Below are 24,067 nucleotides of genomic sequence, written 5' to 3'. Positions count from 1 at the left end.
GACAACAGACTAGTTGTTACCAGAAGGAAGGGAGGAGGTAAATGGGGTAAAAGGGGTCAAATATGTGGTGACAGAAAGAAATCTAACTATGGAAGGTCAACACAAAATGCAATAAATTTGCCTTACTGTTCAATTGTACACCTGAAACTTACTGGATTTCATTAATCAATGTCACCATAAAAGAAAGAAAGAAAGGAAAGAGAGAGAGAGAGAAGGAGAGAGAGAGAAGAAAGAGAAAGAAAAAGAAAGAAAGAAAGAAAGAAAGAAAGAAAGAAAGAAAGAAAAGAAAGAAAGAACAAAAAGAAAGAAAGAACACAAAGAATAAATTATATGCCCGTTACAAATTTGAGAGAACAAATGAATATGATAGAATTCTTCCTCAGTTGTCCAAGTATCTAATGCAAACATATATTTCTTAAAATTTATAGAGGACTCTCTCATGTATTATTTAATTTGGTCTCCACTCTATCCTAATAAATAGCTAGGGTGAATATTGCTATCATCTTATAAGTGAGAAAGCTAAAGTTCAAAGCAGCTGCTTTATTCATGGCCACATAAGTAGGAGCAATGACTGAAAGTAGAACTTCTGATTCTAAGAGTAAATTCTAAATGTAAAGTCTTAAATTTAGTGTCTATAAGGCTGTACAATAAGTAGAGGAGGAATATAATCTTAGTGGCAATAGAAATTTTTAAAGAATATAGATCTAAATGTTGTCATTCACACACTTAATATCAGTGATAGTGAACTGCTACAAAAACCAAGTTAGTTTGAGATCCATTAATATAGGTGTAGTATGCAGGCTAAGAGAAACATAGTCTCATGATAGTCTGTACTGATCAGGTTACATTTCTAGTATTGGGTTATGTGCTGATGCAATGCATTTGGTGAGCATGAGGGAATGCAGATAAATGACTGCCTTGAAAAACAATAAATTTCCTACCCTGAAACTGCATAGCTATATGTCATTAATATTCAATAAGAAACATTTCAGTGGGCATGAGGTTGAACTCAGTGCGATCTCACAATTCCTTCAATTCCAAACTTTCTTAATACTCTAAGTCTGTGATAATTTTCTCCCAATATCTTTCTAACTCATGTATTTGCACACCAAAGTAATAACTCAAAATTTTATCTTTCATGTGAATATACTTTACACCTTGGTTCTTAGTCAAGACTTGGATGTAAATTTATCTAGGATTATTTTCCTCTTAACTAAAGTTTGTGCAAAGAGGAGGCTACAGTCCATGATCAGTTTCAGAGTCACAGAGATTTGAGAATATGTCTTAATGTGGTTTAATGATGTAGGCATGGACTTACTATGACTCACATTTCAGTATCTTGGTATTTATTTGTATGACAGAGTAAAAATATTGTCAGTTCAATTGTTATGTTTACTTTAAGAGCTTATACCTCATTGTTTTATGTGTTTCACCAAATGCACTTATTTGATTGATAGGCAATGTTGCAGTTGTATTTTTATATTATAAGAGTATTGGTCCCTTGTTTTCATCATCTGACAACTTCATAATGGAACCTCAAAGTTATGATAATTCTGAAGAGGAAGAAAGTGTCATCTCATCAATAATTTCAGTTTCAATTAGCTCGAACCCACCCACATTGTATGAACTTGAAAAAATAACATTTACTTTAAGTCACATAAAGGTAAGTTGTTTTTCTGGTGACTATTGGTTATGATCATGATTCAGAGAAGTGGACATTTTTTGTTGTGTCACTAATTATATGTGAGTTCTTGAGTTTAATAATCCAGATTCAAAATTAAAAGAACAAAGTGGTTAAAACTAATTTTTCAATAAAATTTTTATGCTTTCAGTACTCTTTAAACTATTTAATAAATAGCAAAGAATTTCACATATTTAAGTCTGAAAGTAAGCTATATTTTAGTTTTATTTTTAAATACATGCATTGTTCATTTTAGAGTCTCTGTACCTTTAAGGAATGAGTTATAAAAATGTATCACTGTCAAAGAGATAAATGTCACTTGTGTAATGAAGGCAATATTTGATTGGTAATTGTCATTTAAAATAATATTTGCACAGTTTGGGTGCTGGTTAAAACAAAATCACAGAGAAGTTTATAATATTTCATAGATTAGCTTAGACCATTTTGCTCTTATTGTTATTCTAAATCTTTTTTTAAACTCGTATATAATTGAAACCATACAATAAAAGAATATGATTAGAAATAACCAAGTATTTAGTATTTTTATATACCTAAAAATGAATAAGGAAACTGAAAAGTCATTGCTGCTTCTTCTTTACAGTTTATGTTTTCTTGCGCTTTTGGTAGAATTTCAGTCTTAGTACATGAATAAAATACCTATAATGCTCCATTTGGAGAGCCTTGAAACTGGCCAGTTACATTGACACGTTTATGGGGGAGGAAAGGAGCTAAAAGAACATATAAGATACCTGCAATCCAAATGTGTCACTATAAATAAAGACATCTAATGCAAAGAAAAACTAAATGTAAGAAAATGCAAGAAAATAGTAGCTCAAATATAAACACTGGTAAGCATTATGTTGAGAAAAATAGTGTGAAATGTTTTAAGAAAGGAAACTAAACTTAGATATTTTCAGATGCTAAATGCAAATGACACTTTTGACATTAGAAACCAAACATTTTCTGTTACATAATCTAATGGTTTTTATAGATGTTTTATTAGTGAATGTTTTGGTGGATGAAGAGAGGCCAAGGACAACCCATTTCACAAATCTGTTTTACAGAGCCACAAGACAAAACACACATTTAAACAAGAATTTTTCACTATAATTAATGTAAAAACTTTATTGTCCTTAATCTGTCTTTCTGTACAAATCTTTTTGCAGTTCAAAGTAATTACCATTATAAAATTTCATCACTTTCCTCTGATAACATACCTCACTAATCCATGGCTCCCTCTCTCTGAGAATAAAATTTGGATTCTATTTTATTTTCCTCTGAGAAAATAGAATCTATCTCGTACACAACACCTTCAGTTTTCTGATTCTCTGATAATTTATTTGTAACTTCATCAATTAATATATACATTTCTTATTACCTCAGAGGAATATTAATAGTAGTTGTCATAATAATATTGGTAATAAGGATAACAACCAATACTTTAACAATGCTTACAGGGAGCTAGGCCTTCTTGTACATTATTTACTTTAAAAAAAAAACTTATTTAATTCTCACAAGAGCCCTATGAGGTATGTACTATTATTTCTAATTATTTCTATTTTACAGATAGGGAAACCGAGACTCTGAGAGATTAAATAACTTGCCCGGGATCACTCAACAACCAACTGGTAGAACAAGGTTTCATTCCCAGGAAGTCTTTCTCCAGATCCATGCTTTCAGCAGCTATTGTATTCTCCTGCCCAATGCTATCCTTTGAATTCTTCCCCCACCTGTCTCTCAAAAAAATTCTTCTTCATCTAGTATCCCATCTTTCCTGGATCTCTCCACATTGTGGCCAGAGTCTCCACTAACAAATAAGCTCAAGTTTCTGGCTTCCTACAAAAAAGGGAACACACTCTCCATTGGCCCGTTATCTCTTTCACTCAAAACTCAATAATGCCTCTTATTTTAAACTTCTAAAAAATAGGTGTTATCTATTGACTTCCATCTATGGAAAATTTGAACATAGCTTTTTTATACACATCTTCCCCTGTGATACACAGATGCCTCCAGCTATCCACCCTCCCATGCATACATCAATGTTTTAGTTAAATCAGTTTTAAATGTGCATATTATTATAATTTAGTATGTGTTATTCACGACTGAATCATTAGGCTGAACCATTTTCCTGGTGTTAGTAAATTCTTCTGATTTAGCTTGCTTAGATTTCTATTTATCCATTACTGATTCATACTCAAATTTTCTGATGTACTATATATCTTCTCGCGAAATAGTCAAACACGTAAGATTATCTGTCAACTAATGTGATGTCCTGGAGACATCCTTCCTAAGTCTCTGTAATTTGATCCTATCTGGATGGCTTACTCTTTGGCCTATGACACAGCTATCAGCCTGGAAATGCCTTTCACCATCATCCTGGACATGCAACTCACCTCTCTCCTGTGTCAGATCGAATGTTCCCTTGAGCTAATATTTCGTCTTTCTTGGTTTATTTCTGTAATTAAAGTACATTCTTCAGTGACTCTTGAGAAAAGGTGCATAGAAAGTCAAGTTTTTAAGGTATCTTATCCTTATACTGTTTGATAAATTTTATGATATAGAGTTATAAATTGCAGATACGTTTTTCTTCAGAATTTTCTAGACCTTGCTCAGTTGTCTTTTAGTATTTTAGATTAACCTGGAGAAGTTGAACGCAATTAATATTTTACTTAAAATTCGCAGTCTTTTATATGTGATCAGTCTTTTGCTCTCTCTCTCTCTTTCATACTTTTGAAATCTTATCTTTATTCTCAGAATTCTGATCTAAGATGAACCTGGGTGTGCATCTTTCTTCATTAATTGTATTAGGCATTATATGAGTCTGTTTAATCTGAAAATGTACAGCCTTTAGTTCTAGGAAATTTCCTAATATAATATCTTTGGTAATTTCTTCTTCTCCAGTCTCTGTTCTCTTCTCTTGTTATTCCTATTATTTGAGTATTAGACTTCCCAGCCAAGCCTCTAAGGTATTTTGTTTGTTTGCTTTCCATTTTTAATTTTGCTATTTATTTCAATTTTATACTTATTACTAGAAACCTTACTTTTTTTGCCTTGCTTTCATTTAATGGGTACAGTATCTTTCTGAGATATTATTTCTATTTTTTTTTATAAGTAACTGTGTTCTGTTCCCTATATTGTATCACTCCTGATTTCCTTTTTGTGGAGTGTGGCCCATTTGCCTTTGTTCTCTGTCTTTTGTATTAGAACTTTTCCTGAGAGTTCTGGTTATTTGTGACTACCCACTTACAACTAATAATGAGATACATGAGAGATTACTGCATGTTTAGGTGGCTTCTGGCAGCAGTGTGCTTCACTAGAGAGTTATCATCAGGCAGGTTTCTATCCTTTGCATTGTAAGATTCCAAACTTCACTACTGAATAATTTCTTTTGTCAATTCAGAAATGGAAGCTCAATATGTAAACAGGCTCTCACTTAACCCTCTGTTTTTTGAATGACACTTGTACTCTAAGCTGACTCTGCTTTCCCAGTTCTAGAGTCCCTCTGGTTCCTTTGGCTTATCTGGTTTCCTATAAGAGTGAGATTGGGCATTTTCTTAGCTCTTTGGGGGAACTGAATAGAGTTTCCAGTTTCTTCACATAGCTTAACCTCTTTGAAAAACTTCATGTCATCTCTCCAATTTTAGCTCAATCACTATCTTCCCAGACTCATTCCAATCTAATTCAGTCCGTCTTCACCAGTGCTCCAACTGTTGACCCAAGTGTTGGATTTAGCATATATCCCATTAAATCAATTGTCTGATTGTATTAAAATCATCTGAGTTTCTATCATCCTGAAGGGCAGATGCTTAACCTTTTTAACTGAGAATCCCTTGCTCTTCGCAAAAAGCTCATTGCATATTTAATACTGAATGAATGTTTTATTTATTAAATGATTATCTGAATATATCTTTTCACATCTCTTGTCTTCTTAATATCTTCCTCATAGGGCTCTTTTGAGGGTCAAATTAAACAAAGTAGGTGAGAAAGCACCTAGGTAGACTGTAAACGGTTATGTAATTGTAAGTTTCTATTCCTACACAATATTAGTATAGGGTGTTCAACATTCTATGATTAAACTATTATTAAAATTTATAGAGATTAGGTATTGTGTTATGATTAGTTAATATAAACGTATGATAAAAAGAACTCTACTATTTATTGAACATCCATCTCATAGTCTATGTGATCAGCCCCTATCTCTGTTCTTATCTTCACTACACTTTATCTCATTTATTGTGCTCTAACTACACTGGTTTCTATATATTTCTGGAAGATCCCTGTTCTATCTCACCTCAGAGAGCTTTTCCATTTTCCATTCCAACTGTCTGAAACCTTCTCTTCCCAAGTCTTCAGGGGTCACTCTGTCACTTTATCGATGTATTTGCTTAGACACAATTTTCTGAGAAAGGCCTCCTCAGATCAACCTCCATGCTACTTACTTTCTCTTTTCCCTGGTTTATTTTTCTTATTTAATAATTTCTCAGCCCCTCACAAGAATGTAAGGTTAACAATGAAAACACTTTTTCTGTTCAGTGTTGTATTTTTAGTACTGGAATAAAAACTAATGTCTAAAATATACTCCATAAACATTTATCGAATAAAGATCATATAATAATTATGTATCATGCACTATTATACATGACACATACATAATCTCATTTGTTAATAAATAATTTTCATGACAACTTTGTGACACAGTGTTGATAAAATACAGCACTGTTGCAATGTAAACTTCAATTCTTCCTTAAAACAGCAGCATTCATTTGTTAGCATTCATTTAATGCATCACTTTTTTAGGCCTTTTTAATTATATTGATATGCAAAGTGATACTTTAAATATGACAAAGGGATACCATATGTGTAACTTTTTCTCTTTATCCATCAATAAAATGTCTCTTTTTCAGACCCCAGATAAGTATAAGAGTCAATGTGCATTTTGGAACTACTTGCCTGATACCATGAATGGCAACTGGTCTTTGGACGGCTGTGAACTGATATACTCGAATGAAACCCACACCTCATGCAGCTGTAATCACCTGACACATTTTGCAATTTTGATGTCTTCTGGTACTTCCATTGTAAGGCAATTTTCTACTTCATATTTATAAATCTGCATGTGCTTTTTATTCTTCTATGTCATTCAAGAGAATAATTAATTGTTATGTTTTCTTTGGTTATAATAGCATCTTTAAATAATTAAGAGAACCCGAAGATTATCTTTTTTAGTCTTTTTTTCTATACTTGCCTTCTATGACATATCTAGTCTGAGTTTTAGATTATTTTTAGTCTTGCACTTATGTCTAGTAGATTGTGTTAAGTACCTATCCACTGGTTCTTTGTTTTTAATACTAGTTTTAAGGGACATTTATACATTTTAATGTATCATGGACTTTAAGTGCCTTTGCCTTTGTATTGGAAGTTTATTTTTATTTATTTATTTATTTTAATTCTTTGATAATTATTTAATTAAATTTCTCGGGTGACATTTGGTTAAAAAAATTGTATAGATTTCAAGTGTACAATTTGATAACTATGTGTGTGTGTATTGCATTGTGTGTTCACTGTCCAAAGTTAAATGTCTTTCTGTCCTTATATTTGACCCCTTTTAGCCTTATCTACCTGTCCCTCCCCACTTCCCTCTGGTAACCACGAAACTGTAGTTCATATCCATGAGTCTCTGTTTATTTGTCTTGTTAGTTGCTTTCAGTTTTACATCCCACATATGAGTGTATTTTTACCAATAATAAATTAGTTTAAAATGTTTGATATCTGATCAATAAGCATTAGTACATTTATAACTAATACCATGTTTTAATAATGTAGAACCCCACAGATTTTTAAATATGAAAAATCTCTCTAAGGTGAATGGCTTCATAAGTTGTATTTTACAGTACTTATCAGTGATATCTTGCTTTTACATTATATAATATCTTATTTTATATCTCTGTATGATAATCTTCATTAGATTATAGGTTTATTTCCACATATACTTAGAATCATCAAATATATAAACTGGCCAAAACAATCTGCCTCGCTATAATGCTAATCATAACGATGATTTTGTTTTTCTGAATGTTAAGCAAAGAAGCCTCTATTCTGTATATAAAAAATAAATATTCAACTAGCTAGAATAAAACCAACATTTCTCATTTCAAAGTCTCTCAACTATTTTGATATTCTATATATTAAGCATTTTTAACACTTTTGTTAATGTGCTTTGTTTTAGATGAATCACTAATAGAAATGACTTGTTACCACTGATACATCTGTTTTAATTAACCATTTTCACATTATAATAATGAATTGCCATTATAATATGAAACTAATGATGATAACATTGTTAAACCATATACTAATATACATGCTATGCTTAGAAAAAATTACTAATTACAGAACTGTTAAAGCGCCATATGATTTATATCAGATTTCTTTGAATAGTGAGCATTTTCAAAAGTCATCTGAGTGCACATTTGTATTTCTACATTTTTTGGACATTTTGATTAATGTTTTTCCAAAAAAAGAAGTTCATTATATGTTGTAGTTCCTTTGACAAGTTACTGAGTTATTCTCTTAACAGCTTTATTATTATTTTCCCTTAGGGTATTAAAGATTATAATATTCTTACAAGGATCACTCAACTAGGAATAATTATTTCACTGATTTGCCTGGCATTATGCATTTTTACCTTCTGGTTCTTCAGTGAAATTCAAAGCACCAGGACAACAATTCACAAAAATCTTTGCTGTAACCTATTTCTTGCTGAACTTGTTTTTCTTATTGGAATTAATACAAATTCTAATAAGGTATGTAGACCTCTCTTTCTCTCTATTTTTATTTTCTACTTGTGTATTTTCCTGAATTTATATGCCATGGAAACATGAATTATAATTAAGGGTTTAATGGGGCAAAAACTATATACTTTGTTCTTAAGTCTTTCCTAAGTTTGATAATGTTAGCATATCTAAGAAACCTGCTTATCAATCCCCTTAACCACAGTGTCCCTTATTATAATGAACTATTGGGACAAATGAAAACCTTGCAACAAACTGAAGAAATAACTGTCTTTGTTTTGTTTTGTTTCGTTTTGTTTTGTTTGTTTTGTTTGTTTTTACAAGGCCATTAAACAAAAACAGAGAGCAAAGAAAAAATTATAAATAAAGTTTATTTTAACACAGAGACTGGACATAAAAGCATCTAAGGTTCATAGGTCAAAATGTGATAAACTGGTTCTACCTAGTAACTTTCCTAACTACTGATTTTCCACCATTATTGATCAAGGGCCTTACCAAATAGTTTCCATATTGTGTTCATCTGGGTCCTTCTTAGAAGTAGATACTAAAATGGAATTAAACATTTAATACAATATCAGGCAAAATGACTGTGAAAGAAAATGGGAAAAGAGAGACTTGGAGAGTCATCAGACCAAGAAGTAGGTCTGACCTCAATTGAAGGAGAGGAGAAAGAAAAGGACAAGTGGATCGAAGCATTTTACATAGCAGTGCAGTTCTAAAGTTCAGCATGGTTGTCCAGGAGTCCTTTAAGAAGACTTTGAGCCAAAGTGTCACATGGCAGAGGAATCTTCTGTCCTCTCAAGAACAGGAATGTCTTAGTAAGCCTACTGTTCTCAGTCACTGGGTGGTAGCAGCCTGGTAAACACAGCCATGGCTTTCCTTGTCTAGCATCTGGAGCCCTCAGCCAACTTTCCTGCTGTTGGAAACCGGAGAAGAGCATTCTCATAGCCAAAGAATTTTAAATTGCCTCTATATTTTCACTGTTATGCTTCCAAGTACTGATAACTTTCAGGTATCAAGGTTTTCTTCTGAAGCAAATGTCACAAAGCATCCATTTTAAACAGTATACACTAGACGTACCTGTTTGTTTGTTTTTTCCCAGTGGTATTCAGAAAATCTTTCAATTTTATATATCTCCTCTTATCCTCCAGTGCTTATTTCCTCCTTCAGTTTCATCTCATCTTCATTCTCACTGCAAAAATATTCATTATACTATTCATGATCAATTCTATTTCACTTAGCAAGTTCTTCCCACTTTCAAGCCATATTTCAAAAACTTAATGATGCCCTAAATTTAATCACTAGTGAACTCTCTATTTCCAACCTTTTATAGCACTCTCTAATATATTTTAGTATGTAATCTCATTATGTTTGAATTATACTTTATTTTAATAAGCACAATAAATGTAAGTATGTATTATGTTATCTTTTCAACAATAGATCATGTTAGTGCTATTAATACAGAAGTGTATAACTAATTCTTTTTCTGTTATTTCTTATGAGCCTAACTCCAGTTATAGGTATAAAGTAAATACTAATAGATAGTATTTAGCTAAAATGATTCTTCAATGGATATTTTGTTAAATGTATCATTTGTCTTTTATTAATTTAGTGTTTGATACTTAATGAACATATTGTTTTGTTTGGGCATAGTATTAGCAATACTTTTATTTCTTTAAGCATGAATAAAATAAAAGAGTGTGAAGGCATTTCTAAAACAGAAATCAACTTAAATTATAACATACTAAGATATGGTTTACACATAAATCCTCAACTTATCACACAATATAGTTGTATAAAAAGTGTATCTCTCTGGACAGAAAAAATAACTTAGTTCTATCACAGGATTGGTGAATGTTTTACATTGATGAAGCACAATTCTTTTAAATCAGCTTTAAAAAACTGACATGACAGGAATATTTTAATGTGATCAAGCATTATATAAAGTGGCATCACGTACAAAGAGAGTCAAGATTTTATGTTATGATAATGTTCAAGTAAGCATTTCTCATGATTTCTTTTTTTTTCTTTTTTTTATTTCTAGCTCTTCTGTTCAATCATTGCTGGTCTGCTGCATTACTTCTTTTTAGCTGCCTTTGCATGGATGTGCATTGAAGGCATCCACCTTTATCTTATTGTTGTAGGGGTTATCTACAAAAAGGGATTTTTGCACAAGAATTTTTATATCTTTGGCTATCTCAGCCCAGCTGTAGTAGTTGGATTTTCAGCATCCTTAGGTTATAGATATTATGGCACCACCAAAGTGTAAGTTAAAATTATCTTAAAGTATTTGAAATGCAATTCTGAAGATACTTTGTATATCACTGTAAATTCTGCTTTGTTGAAGTACATACAAACACATTTATAGATGTTTATCTATTATTTACTTTTCAGATGTTGGCTTAGCACAGAAAACAACTTTATTTGGAGTTTTATAGGACCAGCATGTCTAATCATTCTTGTACGTATATTTAAAATTGTTGTTAGAATTCAAGAAACTGATAATTAAAAGCTGCTTAAAATTCTCAGCAGTCAGACATCACTCTGAGGGAAAAAATTATTTTGAGCTCTTTACAGTGTATCATTTATTAACATTTAAATATGTTGTGCGACTATTGAGAAAAAATATATACATCTTAAATTCAAAGGTTTTCCAATTCATTTACCCCGCCTAGAGGAGAATGTGTTTCTGCATAACATATAGGAAAAAATTTTATCAGTAGTATCTCAGCACAGCTCAACACTGAGAGTGTTCCAACCAGCTGATAATCTGGCATTTCAGATGTTTTTCTTATTTAATAGTTATCAATGATCAGAGATCTTAGAAGAGTAAACTGTCATCTTTGTAGTTTTGTCACCCTGTGAACCCGGTTATCATGAAAGTGTTTTTACACTAAATTGCGACATCTGAGACAGAACCCACTATTTCTCTTGAGCAGACAAGTCATGTATTGATAGTCCTATTTCAGCTAGGAAGAGGGCCTTTTAATCCTTATTGGAAGTGGTTTCAAATCTACAAATTTGGCAGGTTTTAGATGTTCCATTGTAAATACAGACATTTTCATATGTCTCAGGAGCATTTCTTAAGACTGAGTTTTCAAAGCCATTTTGAATATAAGTCTGTCACTGAATCTGAAAGTTTTGACAAGGTTCTAGAATGGAATGGATTGTCATTGGAGGAGTTCTCACAATATTTTGGTGACCATAAGCTACCTATCTTTCCTTAAAATTATTTTTTCTCTCACTCTTCCTATGTATTTTTTACGGTTGCAAGGAAGCTGCTAAATGGAGAAAGACTTGAAATGCAAAGCAGAGAACTTTTATCAAGGTCTACTTTTTAATAATATGGTGAAGTAAAATGCATTCAGAGACTATATGTTTTCATCAGTGCAGAAAATTGTTTATAATTTTCACAATGAATATGGTAATATTAAAAATTGGCTAGATCGTAGCTAAAACAATTTCAGAGTTAGTCTATTATAATTTCAGAATTTTCAACTTTCATGAGAATACACACTGAGTAGTGTCTCATTTATATATTTTCATATGTTACCCTGATATGAGTATTTTGTGTGAAAACTTTCTACATATTTTAATTTTACTGAACCCCTCTCTGAGAGTGGATCATCTCTGATAATGTTTCATACAAATGAAAGTTCTATAGATACGTGACTCTTACGGCTTAGAGCAAAAGTAGTACACTAGAAATTATACTGAAAACAGGAAAAATAGGAGCCTATTTATCTAAAATGAGAAAGAGAAAGTGTTTCCTGATTTTTTTTTACTTTTGCTTATGTAAGGGAAAAGATAACATTAGATTATCTTATAGTAAGATCCACAGATTTTAAATGTGTTTATATAAAAATAAGTCTTGCAAGCTTTCCTAGAAGCCTAAGTGAACAGTGTCACACTGACCTAGTACGGAATTAATGAAACAATTTATCTTTCACTCAGTTTCAGTATAATAATCATTACTTTTAACCAGAGGGTCGGGCTGCTGAGGAAATATATGAGGCACCTCAGTTTTACTCTAAACTGCTTATCTTTTTTAAAATCTTTAAAAACTGCAAAAATTCTTTAAATAATTACTGAATTGAATTGAAATGAATTCATTTATTCAGATTATTCCTAGATTTCTGTGCTAATGCTGGCCTAATATTATTATTATTTTATTTTTATTACTACTATTATTACTATATACTAGTATGACACAGTGTTAGAGGTGAAACTTTTTCTGTTGTCCCAGAATAGTATCCAGTTCAAAGATGAAGGAAAAGAAATATTGAGCACTGAACACTTGAAAAAGAGCCACCAACAGGTTGGCCCTGACGTTTCACATGGATCTTACAAAAAGATAGTAGGACAACCTGTAGCCTAGTAACAGGACTAAAGGGGGGACCCAGGGCCTAGTGGCTCAGAGTTAGATGTCCTTGGCCTTTATGAAAGTATAATATTCTCTGTGAAAAACTTTTCCCTACCAGTGAGAAAAAAAAGGTAAGATCACCTCTTTCTCCCAAAGACAAGTTATACAGGTAAACTCAAAAGGTTTGCAGAGAATGGAATCAGAAATAGAATAAAACTATTACCCTGACTCCAGATTGAATGCTAGTATAACTGTGGAATTTTTATGATGAGCACATTTTATGAGAGCTTGGCATATGTCCCTTGACATTGGGCCAAATGTGAACATAGAGACTAGATCTGCTTTTGTTTATTGTTTCTGGCAAGCTGCACGCCTACTAGAGTATCCCTTGACAGCAGAGAAGGAAAGGATTATTATATAGCATGCCTATGGATAACATGATGGGGGAACACTCAAAGACTTTAGTTATTCTATATCACAAAAAAGTTAGAGAAGTGGAAGAAGTTGTTGGGCTGCCCAGAAGGTTGACAGGCCAAGTAAATTTATACACAACTAAGAAAATGCATTGAATAGAGGTGAGGCTAAATGATGATATGGCTGCCCTTCTCTAAAGAACAGAAGAGGCCAAGATGGAAAGTAAATACTATAAACATCAAGAAAATCACATATACTAACTAAGTGACAGTCATCACATAAGCCAAGATTACTAGCAGTAATAAGAACCAAACTAAACCAAAGTGATGTCATGAAGCTTCCTCCATTACTAAGAGGTGATCAGATGCTTCTAGGCCCCAACAGGAGAGGAGCTGAGCTTTATCACTGAAGGGTCAGTATCCTAGAACCAACCATGCCACCTGTACACACATCTACACAGATCTACTGAATTGAAAATCATTATCCTATGTTTGGGGATACTCTGGTAGGTAAGGATGCCATGCCATATAAAGTTCACAATGTCAATTAGATGGTGCGAGTATGATGGGAGAATGAAGGAAATATAAAAATTATCTCATACCCACTATAGTATTAAAGAGAAGGCAAAACAAAACAAATGACAAAGAACAATATATAATAAAATGTAACTGATACTGATAAGATGTGGGAGAGATAAATATGGGCTATGGCAATTATTCAGCAAGTCTTCATTGAGATAAAGGAACTTATTTGTGGGTGGGGCAAGAAGCAGATTCAACCTCACATGCAATAGATTCTTAGTGTGGACTTAAGTGGACCAAGCTACCTTGTAAGCTTGCCAGATTCCCTTTAAAGGAAAACAAAAGGTATAGTCACCATTGTAAATAAGGCAATACCAAAAATAACAAAATTATCATCATCTATGTTACTAAAAATAATCAAGAATCATTTTTTAATAGATTCATCACTCCCTAGTCTAGATGTCATTAATTATCAAAATTTTACCTCCATAAACATATCCATTTCTTCTCCTCTACTTTCATAATCAAACCTTTGTTATCCTTTACTAAGATTCTAGTATTAATAACAATAATATGAATTTTTTTAATTACAATTTGAGCAGCTACTGCTTTTGAAACACACACAGCTAATACTTTAATACGCAATCTCCTTAAATCACTGATGTTATTATTCCTTTTTATAATCAAAAGAAAATAGTATTTGATTCAAAATGTTAAGTGATTGGCCCAAGGCTCTAAGTCTATAGATAATATTGACATTAGAACTCATAACTGTCTTAATCTAAAGCCCACCTTTTCATTTTACCTTGCCCCTTTTGCAATTGTCTTCTAACCTATTTTTCTGTTGCCATTATCTTCCATTTCATTTTAATCTATCCATAATAAACTCAACTCAGATAATGGGAACTATTTTTAAGAATAATAAGAATGTTAATGTTAAGTCTCAGTATATTCCTGGCATTAACCTAAACATTCACCGTGTGTTAGCACATTCAATCCGATTGTTCAAACAACTCAGAATGACAGTGTGTGTGCGTATATTATTTATTTTATTTTGAAGTTGGAGAAATTAAGGCATAGAGTGATTACACACCTTGCCCAGCAGCCAGTAAGTAACTAAACTAGCTGATGGGCAAGCTGTGTGATCATTCTGTGCCTTAATTTTCACATTCATGAAATTGGATCTATGGCCTACCTTCTTAATTCCAGTGCCACTAGTTCCTTTGCCCATAGTCCAAATACCATAGGCTGATATATAAAATTCTCAGTAATCTAGCTGAATCTTGCCTATTTTCAGTCCTGTTTCACACTGCGTATCTCCACAAAACAATTCTTCCAACAACTTTATCCCTGTTAGAATGCTTGCTGTCCCTTAAAATATTTTCTTGGTCCTTTGCACTCAATAATCCTACCACCTTGTGCAAAATTCTGCTGCCTAAAATCTTATCATTAATTAATACACAACTTGATGAAAACCTTTCCAGATTTATAACTAATCTTCTATCAAGTAAGAACTAGGTCTTATAAATGGTATTTGCTTAGTTTTATGAATGGAACTCTGGGGCATGTCTGGTTTGGGATTATAATGTAAAATGCCTTTAAGGCAATATGTAAATGTATAAGAACTGAATTTATTCAGCATTGAGGGTTTTTTTCTACCCTTAGTTATGTTGTTTCAAAGGAATATTCAAGCTTTTAATCTACTGTGATAACTGTTAAGGTATTTGAGCAGCAACATTTCCTGTATTGATCAAATGAAAGTATCTCCTCAGGTGTTGACTCATTAATATTAAGGATCTCTCAGAATTCTGAAGTATGAACCAGTGACTCCACTGATTCTATCTATAAATCACTACATTTAGAATGTTAAGATTGTAACTATACATGAAAAGACCTACCCATGCTTTTGAAAGATTGAATTGTATAAGAATGTTATACAAGATTGAACTTTATAAGAACATTATACAAGAAAGAGACTTCTAAGTCTTTGTAAAGCAAGCTGCAAACTAAAGATAATTTTCATAATTTATTTCTTTCTTCAATATTTTTAATCTTTAATGCTAAATTCTTTCAACTAAAACTGCGCAAGTGATTAGATTCAAGTACACAAATATAAAAAAAGGTTTGTGAAAATAATTTAACTTTTAAGTAGAAATTGAAGTTTTTGCATAGACATGTTCGGTATTGAAGAATAAAATTTCCTTGATTGAGGCAAATACTAATTAAACTATGTCCAAATAAGGCATTTTCTTCTAAAAAAAGTTTTCATTTGAATTTAAATTATAACTCTCATAATCGAGAGTTTCTATAATGCTAATTTACCCACTTCTTTTCAGGTTTACCCAGAACGCCACTCAATTTTTTGTAATGACCTCCTCTAATTATTCTAAGTCTAAAATCTCTTAAACTCTTTTCACCAAGAAATATCTATCAAAAGTTACTTAAAAATTAATTCCTTACATAACCCTTACAAGATGGACCATGTCTAAATACATATTTATTATGTGATGTAGTCTTATTATATTTTTTAATTTCACATATTTCTCAAGCTTGAATGAAATGCAAATATTATAAGACTTGTAAAGTAAAATATGAATATTTCATCCCATATTCATATTCTCATGACTAAACTACCTGTTTTGTTAATATTTACTCTGATCCTTCCAGACATTTGGTATGTGCACACACATACACACATATATAAATTTATATAAATTTAAGAAAAAACATTGATTACAAATTCAAAAAATCTGATTATTTATAACCTGCAATATATCATATTCATCTTTCCTCTAATATTAGAATATACAATTCTACCATTTTTTATCATTGCCTATTATGAGTATGCTCTAATTTATTTAACCACTACTTATTGATAAACATTTAATTTGTTTTCAGTATTTTCTTATTACAAATAATACTGCATAAAGAATCCTTGTTCTAATATAGTTATAATTATCCATTATATAAAATTGTTAAGAAGTGCTTCTTAATAGTAGAAATGCAAGTAGAGGTAAATTATTAAATTTACAAATTGCCTCCAAAACATTAACTTCAACTGATACTTCCACCAACGATATATAAGAATGTCCTCTTTCTGACATTTTTGCCAGCACTAGAGATTATTATTTACTGTGGTGTCTAAATGGCAAAATTGGGATATATATAAACCCGAAGAAAAGATTAGGATAGGCCAGGGTTCTGCAGCCAGTGGCACCATTGACACCTTGGACTTAATCTTGGTTGTGGGGGCTGTCCCCATTACAGGGGGAGTTTAACAGCATCTCTGGCTTCTACTCACCAGTGCCAGTAACACTACCACCACCACCACCACCACCACCTATATATGACAATATAAAATGCCTCCAGATACAACTAAATGTTCCATGGAGAATGATATCTCCAATTCTTTTCATTGGGAACCAGTAGTTTAGACATGAATATTAAGTCTCATATAGAAGTTCATTTTGTAGCTTTCTTTAAATAGCGTAACTATTTTAAAAAGAATTAAAATCATGGTTTGGGCAATGTCTTTTAGATAATCCCATTGAAGCTATATTAGAAAGACTACCCATTGTAAATTTTAAATGTTGTGGATAACAGCATCAACATTTTAATTACATGTTTTAATTTAAAGTTATCATATTTCTTAGATATGTATTTTAGTGACCTAAATATCCTGCCTAAAATCCACACTACATCAGATTATATGTTCGAGGTAGTTTAATATTCTAAACTTTTCTCCATATTATGTATTAATAAGCATTTCAGTGCCTGTAATATTTAGCTGCTTTTTTTTTCATATTATCCTGACTTTCTTGAAACAATAGGTAGCTGGAATTTTAAAAAGTGGAGTTAAAAAACAACATAAATAATACATTTGTAGTTTTAAATTTCCCATATGTGGGAGTCATATTCTTACTGAAAATACATTCACAGATAATTTCTTTGGGACTCATACTAGAAAATTTCATAAAAATTGAATAACTTCATAGAAATTAGAGATCAAAAAAATTTTTGAAAAAAAATCCCTTGGGTTTCTCAAGCCCAATTAGAAATAGCTGACCAAGGTGAAGTTCATCACTGATATTTCTTTATAAATACAGCTTTATAGTGATGGATGCTGCATGATGAAAGGGAAGCACTATGGATGTCCATTAGATAGTCATTAGAATTTTTCTTCACTTTACATTTGCATAGTCTTTTAATCTTTATAAAACCCTTTTAACATCTCAGTTAATCCTCAAAAACCTCAGCAATACATCAAAATAAAAATAGTGATAGTATTTACTAAGAGATATATTTACTAGATTTTCACTATATTTAATGACTATAATCTTGACTTATGAATTTATATATACCAGTTGGGGTTCTGCTACTTATAGCTTTTTAAAGAAGTGTACCAATTAGTTGAGAAGAACTGGTTATACTCAAACAAGTTATGGCATTCTTATGTAGCTAACAGATGAGACCTTCAAGCTTCTACTCACTAAGAATTCATAAAATCCTCAAACTTGGCCAAGAGCACAGTACATGTTCTGATCATCCTCTAGCATAGCACAGTGTCCTTGTCCAAGCAGATCTGCAAGAGTGAGCCCCTCTTTGATTCAGTCCTTATTAGCATTTGCAAAGCTCTTGTTCTACACATCTGAAAATATTTAATCTTCCCTAGAAGTATTTATCATGTCTCTCTATCCTCTTCAATATTCTCTGCAAAATACAAATTACTCATTCTGAGGAAAAGGACTCTCTGTGTGTCTCTGTCTTGATTTCTGTTTCTCATATGAAAATGTTGTCATGTCTAGTTTCAGAGCTTCCCACAAAAGGAACATTTAAAATTCCTTCTGATGAAAAAAATATACCTCCTGATGGTATCTGATCAAAAAGAGAGCCCAAGTTTTTCCGTGTTAGGGCACAGCCTTTAGTCGTAGAGCTTAATTCACACTTAATTTTGATAAGAGACACCACTTTGTATTTTAAATAAGTGAAAACTAAGGCTTAGAAAGCTTAAGCAATTTACTCAGGATCACCCAGCTACTGAGAGATAGAAGTAAGTTCATGTATTTTGAATTCACATTTTGTGCTGTTTCACTACTATCTATCCTTTCATCTTTCCATATAAACAAGATTGAAGGAAGTAGATATTTTCTAGATCCATGGAAAACTTGTTCCTAACTCTCGAGTTCTACAAATGGTTTCAGGGTAAGTTGTGAGAGACCTAGCAAATGCACATCTTCTGAAAATTATTTATAAACTTTCATTCTTTATTTTACTTAGTGAAGATGTCAAAATAAATTACTTTCCATATTGTTGAAAAATTAAAGAGATCTTATCTACAGTAAACATTTCTTCCCCTATTTTGCATTGCTTTATCTGAATACTTGCCATGATTATCCAACAATTAACCAAAATATCCTACCTAAAATCCAGACTACATCAGATTATAGATCAATATATGGAATACAGATAGTCTGGATATTTATTGTCTTTTAATTGATATTTATCATTTGCTCATATTTCATTTTCTTCTACTGAGAAAAAGCTAAAAGATGAGTTAAAAGCATCATCCATTTAAATTGTCCTTAATCTTATACTTCTAATTAGCAGATCTATTTTCTTTAGGAAATATATATATATTCTTTTGGATACTTTAAAAAATTCTATGATTTTCTTTAATTAATATTACCATATCAATATAGGTAGTATTAAACCAAAATAAAAGTACAAGTAATATGAAAGGAAAAAGCCTGGAGAAAAATAGGTACAATATTTTGAATATTTCAGAATGTCAGAATTTTATCAAGTATTAAAGCCCCAAATAAGGCTGTGCTAGGAACTAAGGGGAGATTAATAGAGAAACCATGCTCTCAAAAAGTATATCAGGGTGACGTATAAACAGACAACTCTAAGATAACCTATTAGTAAATAAGGTAATATTTTGGAAAAGCAACTCTGAATATTTCTTCGCCCCCGTTTACATCTTTCTTGGTTTTACATTGCTCTGGGGGTCAAATCTAAAACCTTAAACAAAGCCTATGATAAGAGTGATGGTTTATTTTCCGTAAAAATTTGGACTTTTTGAGAAAGTTATAAAAATTTGGAGCTTTTGAAAGTTAAAGTAGATGATAAAAAAATACTTCAAATTAGTTTTATTATATTGATGGGCTTATAAAACATCTCTATTCAGCTATCTATTTTCAAAGTAATTCTTTTCTATCAAGGTAAAAATAGAGAACCATGAGCCTGACAATGACAGGCATTTGGAATCTTTGTTCTACTACTCCCTGATACTGTTCCTAACCACTCATGCCTGAGCATATGGAATGCAAGGTGATGCTTACAGCATATCTGGATAGGGTCTAGAAGGAGAGGTGGACTATTGCAGAATATATTCCATATTCAAGTACATGTGAAAGTGAGAATGGTCACTGCATACATGATTCTCACACAGTAACCCAGGAGACAGGGCAAAAACTGGAAGTGAAGCATCCCGAACCTATCTGAGTTTATCTTAAGATGCTAACAAATAAAAAACTTAGGTAAGCACTAACCTGAACAGAACACTCGGCAACAGACATGAAAAATACTGGCCTTGGCAAACAGGCATAAAGTGGATATTCTACCTAGGAGGCACAGCGTGTTCTGGCCACTGACAGCTGCTTAACCTCCTTTCATATGACTCTCCCACTGGCTTTTGTTTTAATCACATTGGCTGCTATACAGTTTTTGAGAGGGTCTAGGTACCCTCCAATCTCAGCACCTCTATACTGAAAGACTCTCTATTGCCTCCCTCTGGCCATTCCTTTATCCATTTAACTCTTCTTTGTCTTTCAAATAATTCAAACAATACTTCCTGAGGAAAGTACTCCGTGGCTTGAGTCTATTTGATATTTTTGTTATATGCCTTCATAGAAGCCTTCTTTTTTCTCTTTGAATACTTTCCTAAATTTCAAATGACGCATGTGTTAATGTGAATAACTGATTAAAAACTGATTCATATCTGTCTTCTCTAGGAGACTATAAGCACTATGAGAGCAAAACTTTATGAAATTTCTCTTACTTTAGTGTCCTTAAGGTTTACCACATAGTAATAACTCAAGTAATATTTTTGGATGAATAAATAAATAATGCACCAAGCACAGTAGTCAAAAAATGTCAATTGCTTTCCCCCAAAAGAAATTTAAAGAAAGAAATCATCGTCATGGAAATGAGATTATTTTGAGAAGACTTCACAAAAAAAATAACATGTGAAGCATTGATGATAGCCTATCACTTTAAATTTATTTCTTTTCTCCTTTGGAATGATTCCTATATCTATTTGTGGCATGCTTTCACTAGGAATTTTAACACTGGCATTTATGTTTAACTGAATAAAATGAGGTCCTGGCCAAATAATGGGAGAGGTTTCAAAATATGGTTAGTAAAAATACCACACCATGCGTTCTTTCTACGCATTACATTTCTAATATGTACGTGAAGATAATGATGCCAACTCTATATACAAAGCTACTATTACAAAAAGAAATGAAAATTAAATTAATAAAAGCATCCTTTAAAAGTCAAAAAAGGAAAATTTTTAATAATTTGGGGGATAATCTTATGTCTCTTTTTTTGAATTTTTGCCTTTTAAATTGCTGATAACTTTATATACATCTTTAAACTTGATTTTGCAAGTTCTATCCTAGGTTCTGAGTAAGTCAAATGATTTCTATTAGTTTTTATAAAATTTGTTCGTTCTTACTAACCTCTGTCCTCATTTTGTACGGCATGTATATACAAGAAGCATTTTTCCTTGCTTATATCTTAATAAAAGAGATTTTATCACTCGGTTTCATTATTACATTAAATTGAACAATTGTAAATATTCTTCACACATAGTTTTTCTCCTTCACCTTTGTTCCTTTACTGGTATCTTTCTATGGCTTATAACCATCTACAGTTAAAACCAGCTATAAAAATAAGCCCATGAAATTTACTTACACCCACAGAGGTCACTTTAACCTTCATGTGTACAAATTTCTTAGTTTTTTCTACCTTTTGATTCTGTTTTAGAAACCAGTAAATTATTCTTTCAAACACTGGGGTGGTGGGGTGCAGGGGCGGACAGCTATTAAAATATTTCTAATGGAAACATGTTAAAATTTTGAAGTGTAAATATTTTTAATGCCTTAGATGATTATATATTGGAATAGGATTTTAGCCATAATAAAAGAGTGTAATTATTGAGCTATTACCTCAAGAGATGTGGGAAGATGTGAGACAACAAATATATATTTTTTAATTTTTTAAATCAAATTAATGGTTGAATGCTCTTTTACATAGGCCATTAAAGATACCTAGGATTTGGGTATACCATTCTTTATTCTTTTATTCATTCAACAAATGTTTATTGAATATCTGTTATATGACAGCTTTCGTTTTAGGCCTTGGGAATACATCATTAAATAAAATAGAAAAATGGATCTTGAATTCTAGACCAGGAGTCAGCGATGACTTTAGCCCGTTTTTTTAAATATATTTCTATTATGATACAGTCACATTCACTTGTTTGCATATTATATAAAGCTGTTTAATGGTAAGGCAGAGTTCGGTAGTTGTGATAGAGATCATACAGCCCTCATAATCTAAACTATTTACTATCTAACTCTTCACAAAAAAAGTTTGCTGACCCCTATACTGCACTAGAGTGATATAAAAAAAATCACTACCCTCTCCCATAAAACATTTCAGAATATCATACTGAACTTATTTAAAATGTTTCTTATACTTAGATATGCAGTAATTTTGTCTATGGATTGCCTTTTGAAATGTAGTTACTCCTTCCTTTTCTATAAAATTTTTGAAGGTAGTCAGATTTTTTTACCTGAAAATTTCAATTCTATGCTAGAGGAATTTCTACAACAATGAGAAACGGTTTATGTGAATGATAAATGCCTGACTTATTGTCGAATTATAACTACTTATAAGATTTATTTTGATGACATTATTTTAGAGAAAAGTCCTGAAAGTGGAAAAAAATCTTCTATTTTCTATTGAAGACATATTGCCCAAAATAAAGACCGACAGATATAAGTTCTAACGTTTTAAGCTGCTGTTTACAGGTTCAATGAGACCATAATACAAAATAACGCTTATCATTTGCTGACTAGATGTATATAAGATTTATTGTTGGGCATTTCAATATCTGAGACAATCTGGAAGAACATTTTTTCATGTGAATGTAATAACTTAGTGATAATAATTTATGTTTGTTGAGATCTTATATGTTGAGCATTATTCTAGGTACTTTACATTAATTATGTAATTTATTATACACAACAACTCTATGAGATCAGTACTAATATTATCTATGTTTTATAGACAAGGAAAGTAAAATACAAGGAATTAAATAAATTGCCTAGTTAGTAAATATCAGAGCTGGAATTTGCATTCATGAAGTGTGGCTCCAGAATTCATTTATTCTCTTGCTTTTTTTGAAACTGTCAAATCATATAAGGCAACGGTCTCCCTTTTTGACTAAAGAGTTAATCAGTAAAATATACATACCTCAATAAATGTATGTTTTAATCTTTAAAAATTACATACATTTACTACTCTAATATTTTGTGCATATTATATTATCTATTACATATATAATTTATATTATAAATGTACTTGAAAATATATTTTAAAAGATTGAAGGTGAAAGAACAATATTTAAATATTTTCAATATGATCCTCATTAAAATATTAGTGTTTCATTTTTTAATGAAATATTGATTATGCTTTTAATACAATTGAAATGTAAAGATCTAAGTTCAGTTTACTTTAATACTTGGTTTTAATGGTTATCAGAGCTGAAAGCTCACAAAAATACACTAAATTTGTACTTTACTATGAATATGAAGTAAATATATCACACTGATTACTCTGTTCTAAAACTCATTTCTTCAAATCTTCAGTAATGCTTTCTAATTTTACTTTCCAACAGTATTATTGAAAAAATGTATATTTAAATTTATAAAGAGAATTCATTTAAGTTCTTGCCATATTATTTTCCATCTATTATTTCAGTTAATTTACTTCATCATGAAAAACAGAGCTTTTCTCTAATTGTTCATGACTTTTTAAAACTCTAACAATTAAGTAGAAAACATTAAAAGAGACTTCTAAACATGTATTATTGACTTTAGAAAATTCATATGTTTACTTGAGGGTGCATGATTTTAAATAAAACTGAAAACTGTGACTCTAAATGCATACTTGAAATAGTTCCCTTAATAATTTGAATTTTTAAGTAACATTTTATGCTATGGGA

The 24,067-nt window shown here is 31.5% G+C and overlaps 1 protein-coding gene across 1 annotated transcript in view; it reads left to right on the top strand.

Moving 5' to 3' along the window:
• ADGRL4 (adhesion G protein-coupled receptor L4) overlaps nucleotides 1-24,067 on the top strand; it is a 101,132-nt gene that overhangs the window by 66,798 nt on the left and 10,267 nt on the right. The window contains exons 9-13 of the mRNA XM_039838670.1: nucleotides 1,458-1,663; nucleotides 6,586-6,759; nucleotides 8,281-8,484; nucleotides 10,517-10,737; nucleotides 10,867-10,933. Of these exons, the coding sequence (XP_039694604.1) occupies nucleotides 1,458-1,663; nucleotides 6,586-6,759; nucleotides 8,281-8,484; nucleotides 10,517-10,737; nucleotides 10,867-10,933 (872 nt within the window). The remainder of the gene's footprint in view (nucleotides 1-1,457; nucleotides 1,664-6,585; nucleotides 6,760-8,280; nucleotides 8,485-10,516; nucleotides 10,738-10,866; nucleotides 10,934-24,067) is intronic.

The sequence above is a fragment of the Pteropus medius genome, unplaced genomic scaffold, assembly GCF_902729225.1.
Source record: "Pteropus medius unplaced genomic scaffold, Ma_sr-lr_union100, whole genome shotgun sequence".
Lineage (NCBI taxonomy): Eukaryota > Metazoa > Chordata > Mammalia > Chiroptera > Pteropodidae > Pteropus > Pteropus medius.
This window is presented reverse-complemented; position numbering and strand designations above follow the sequence as displayed.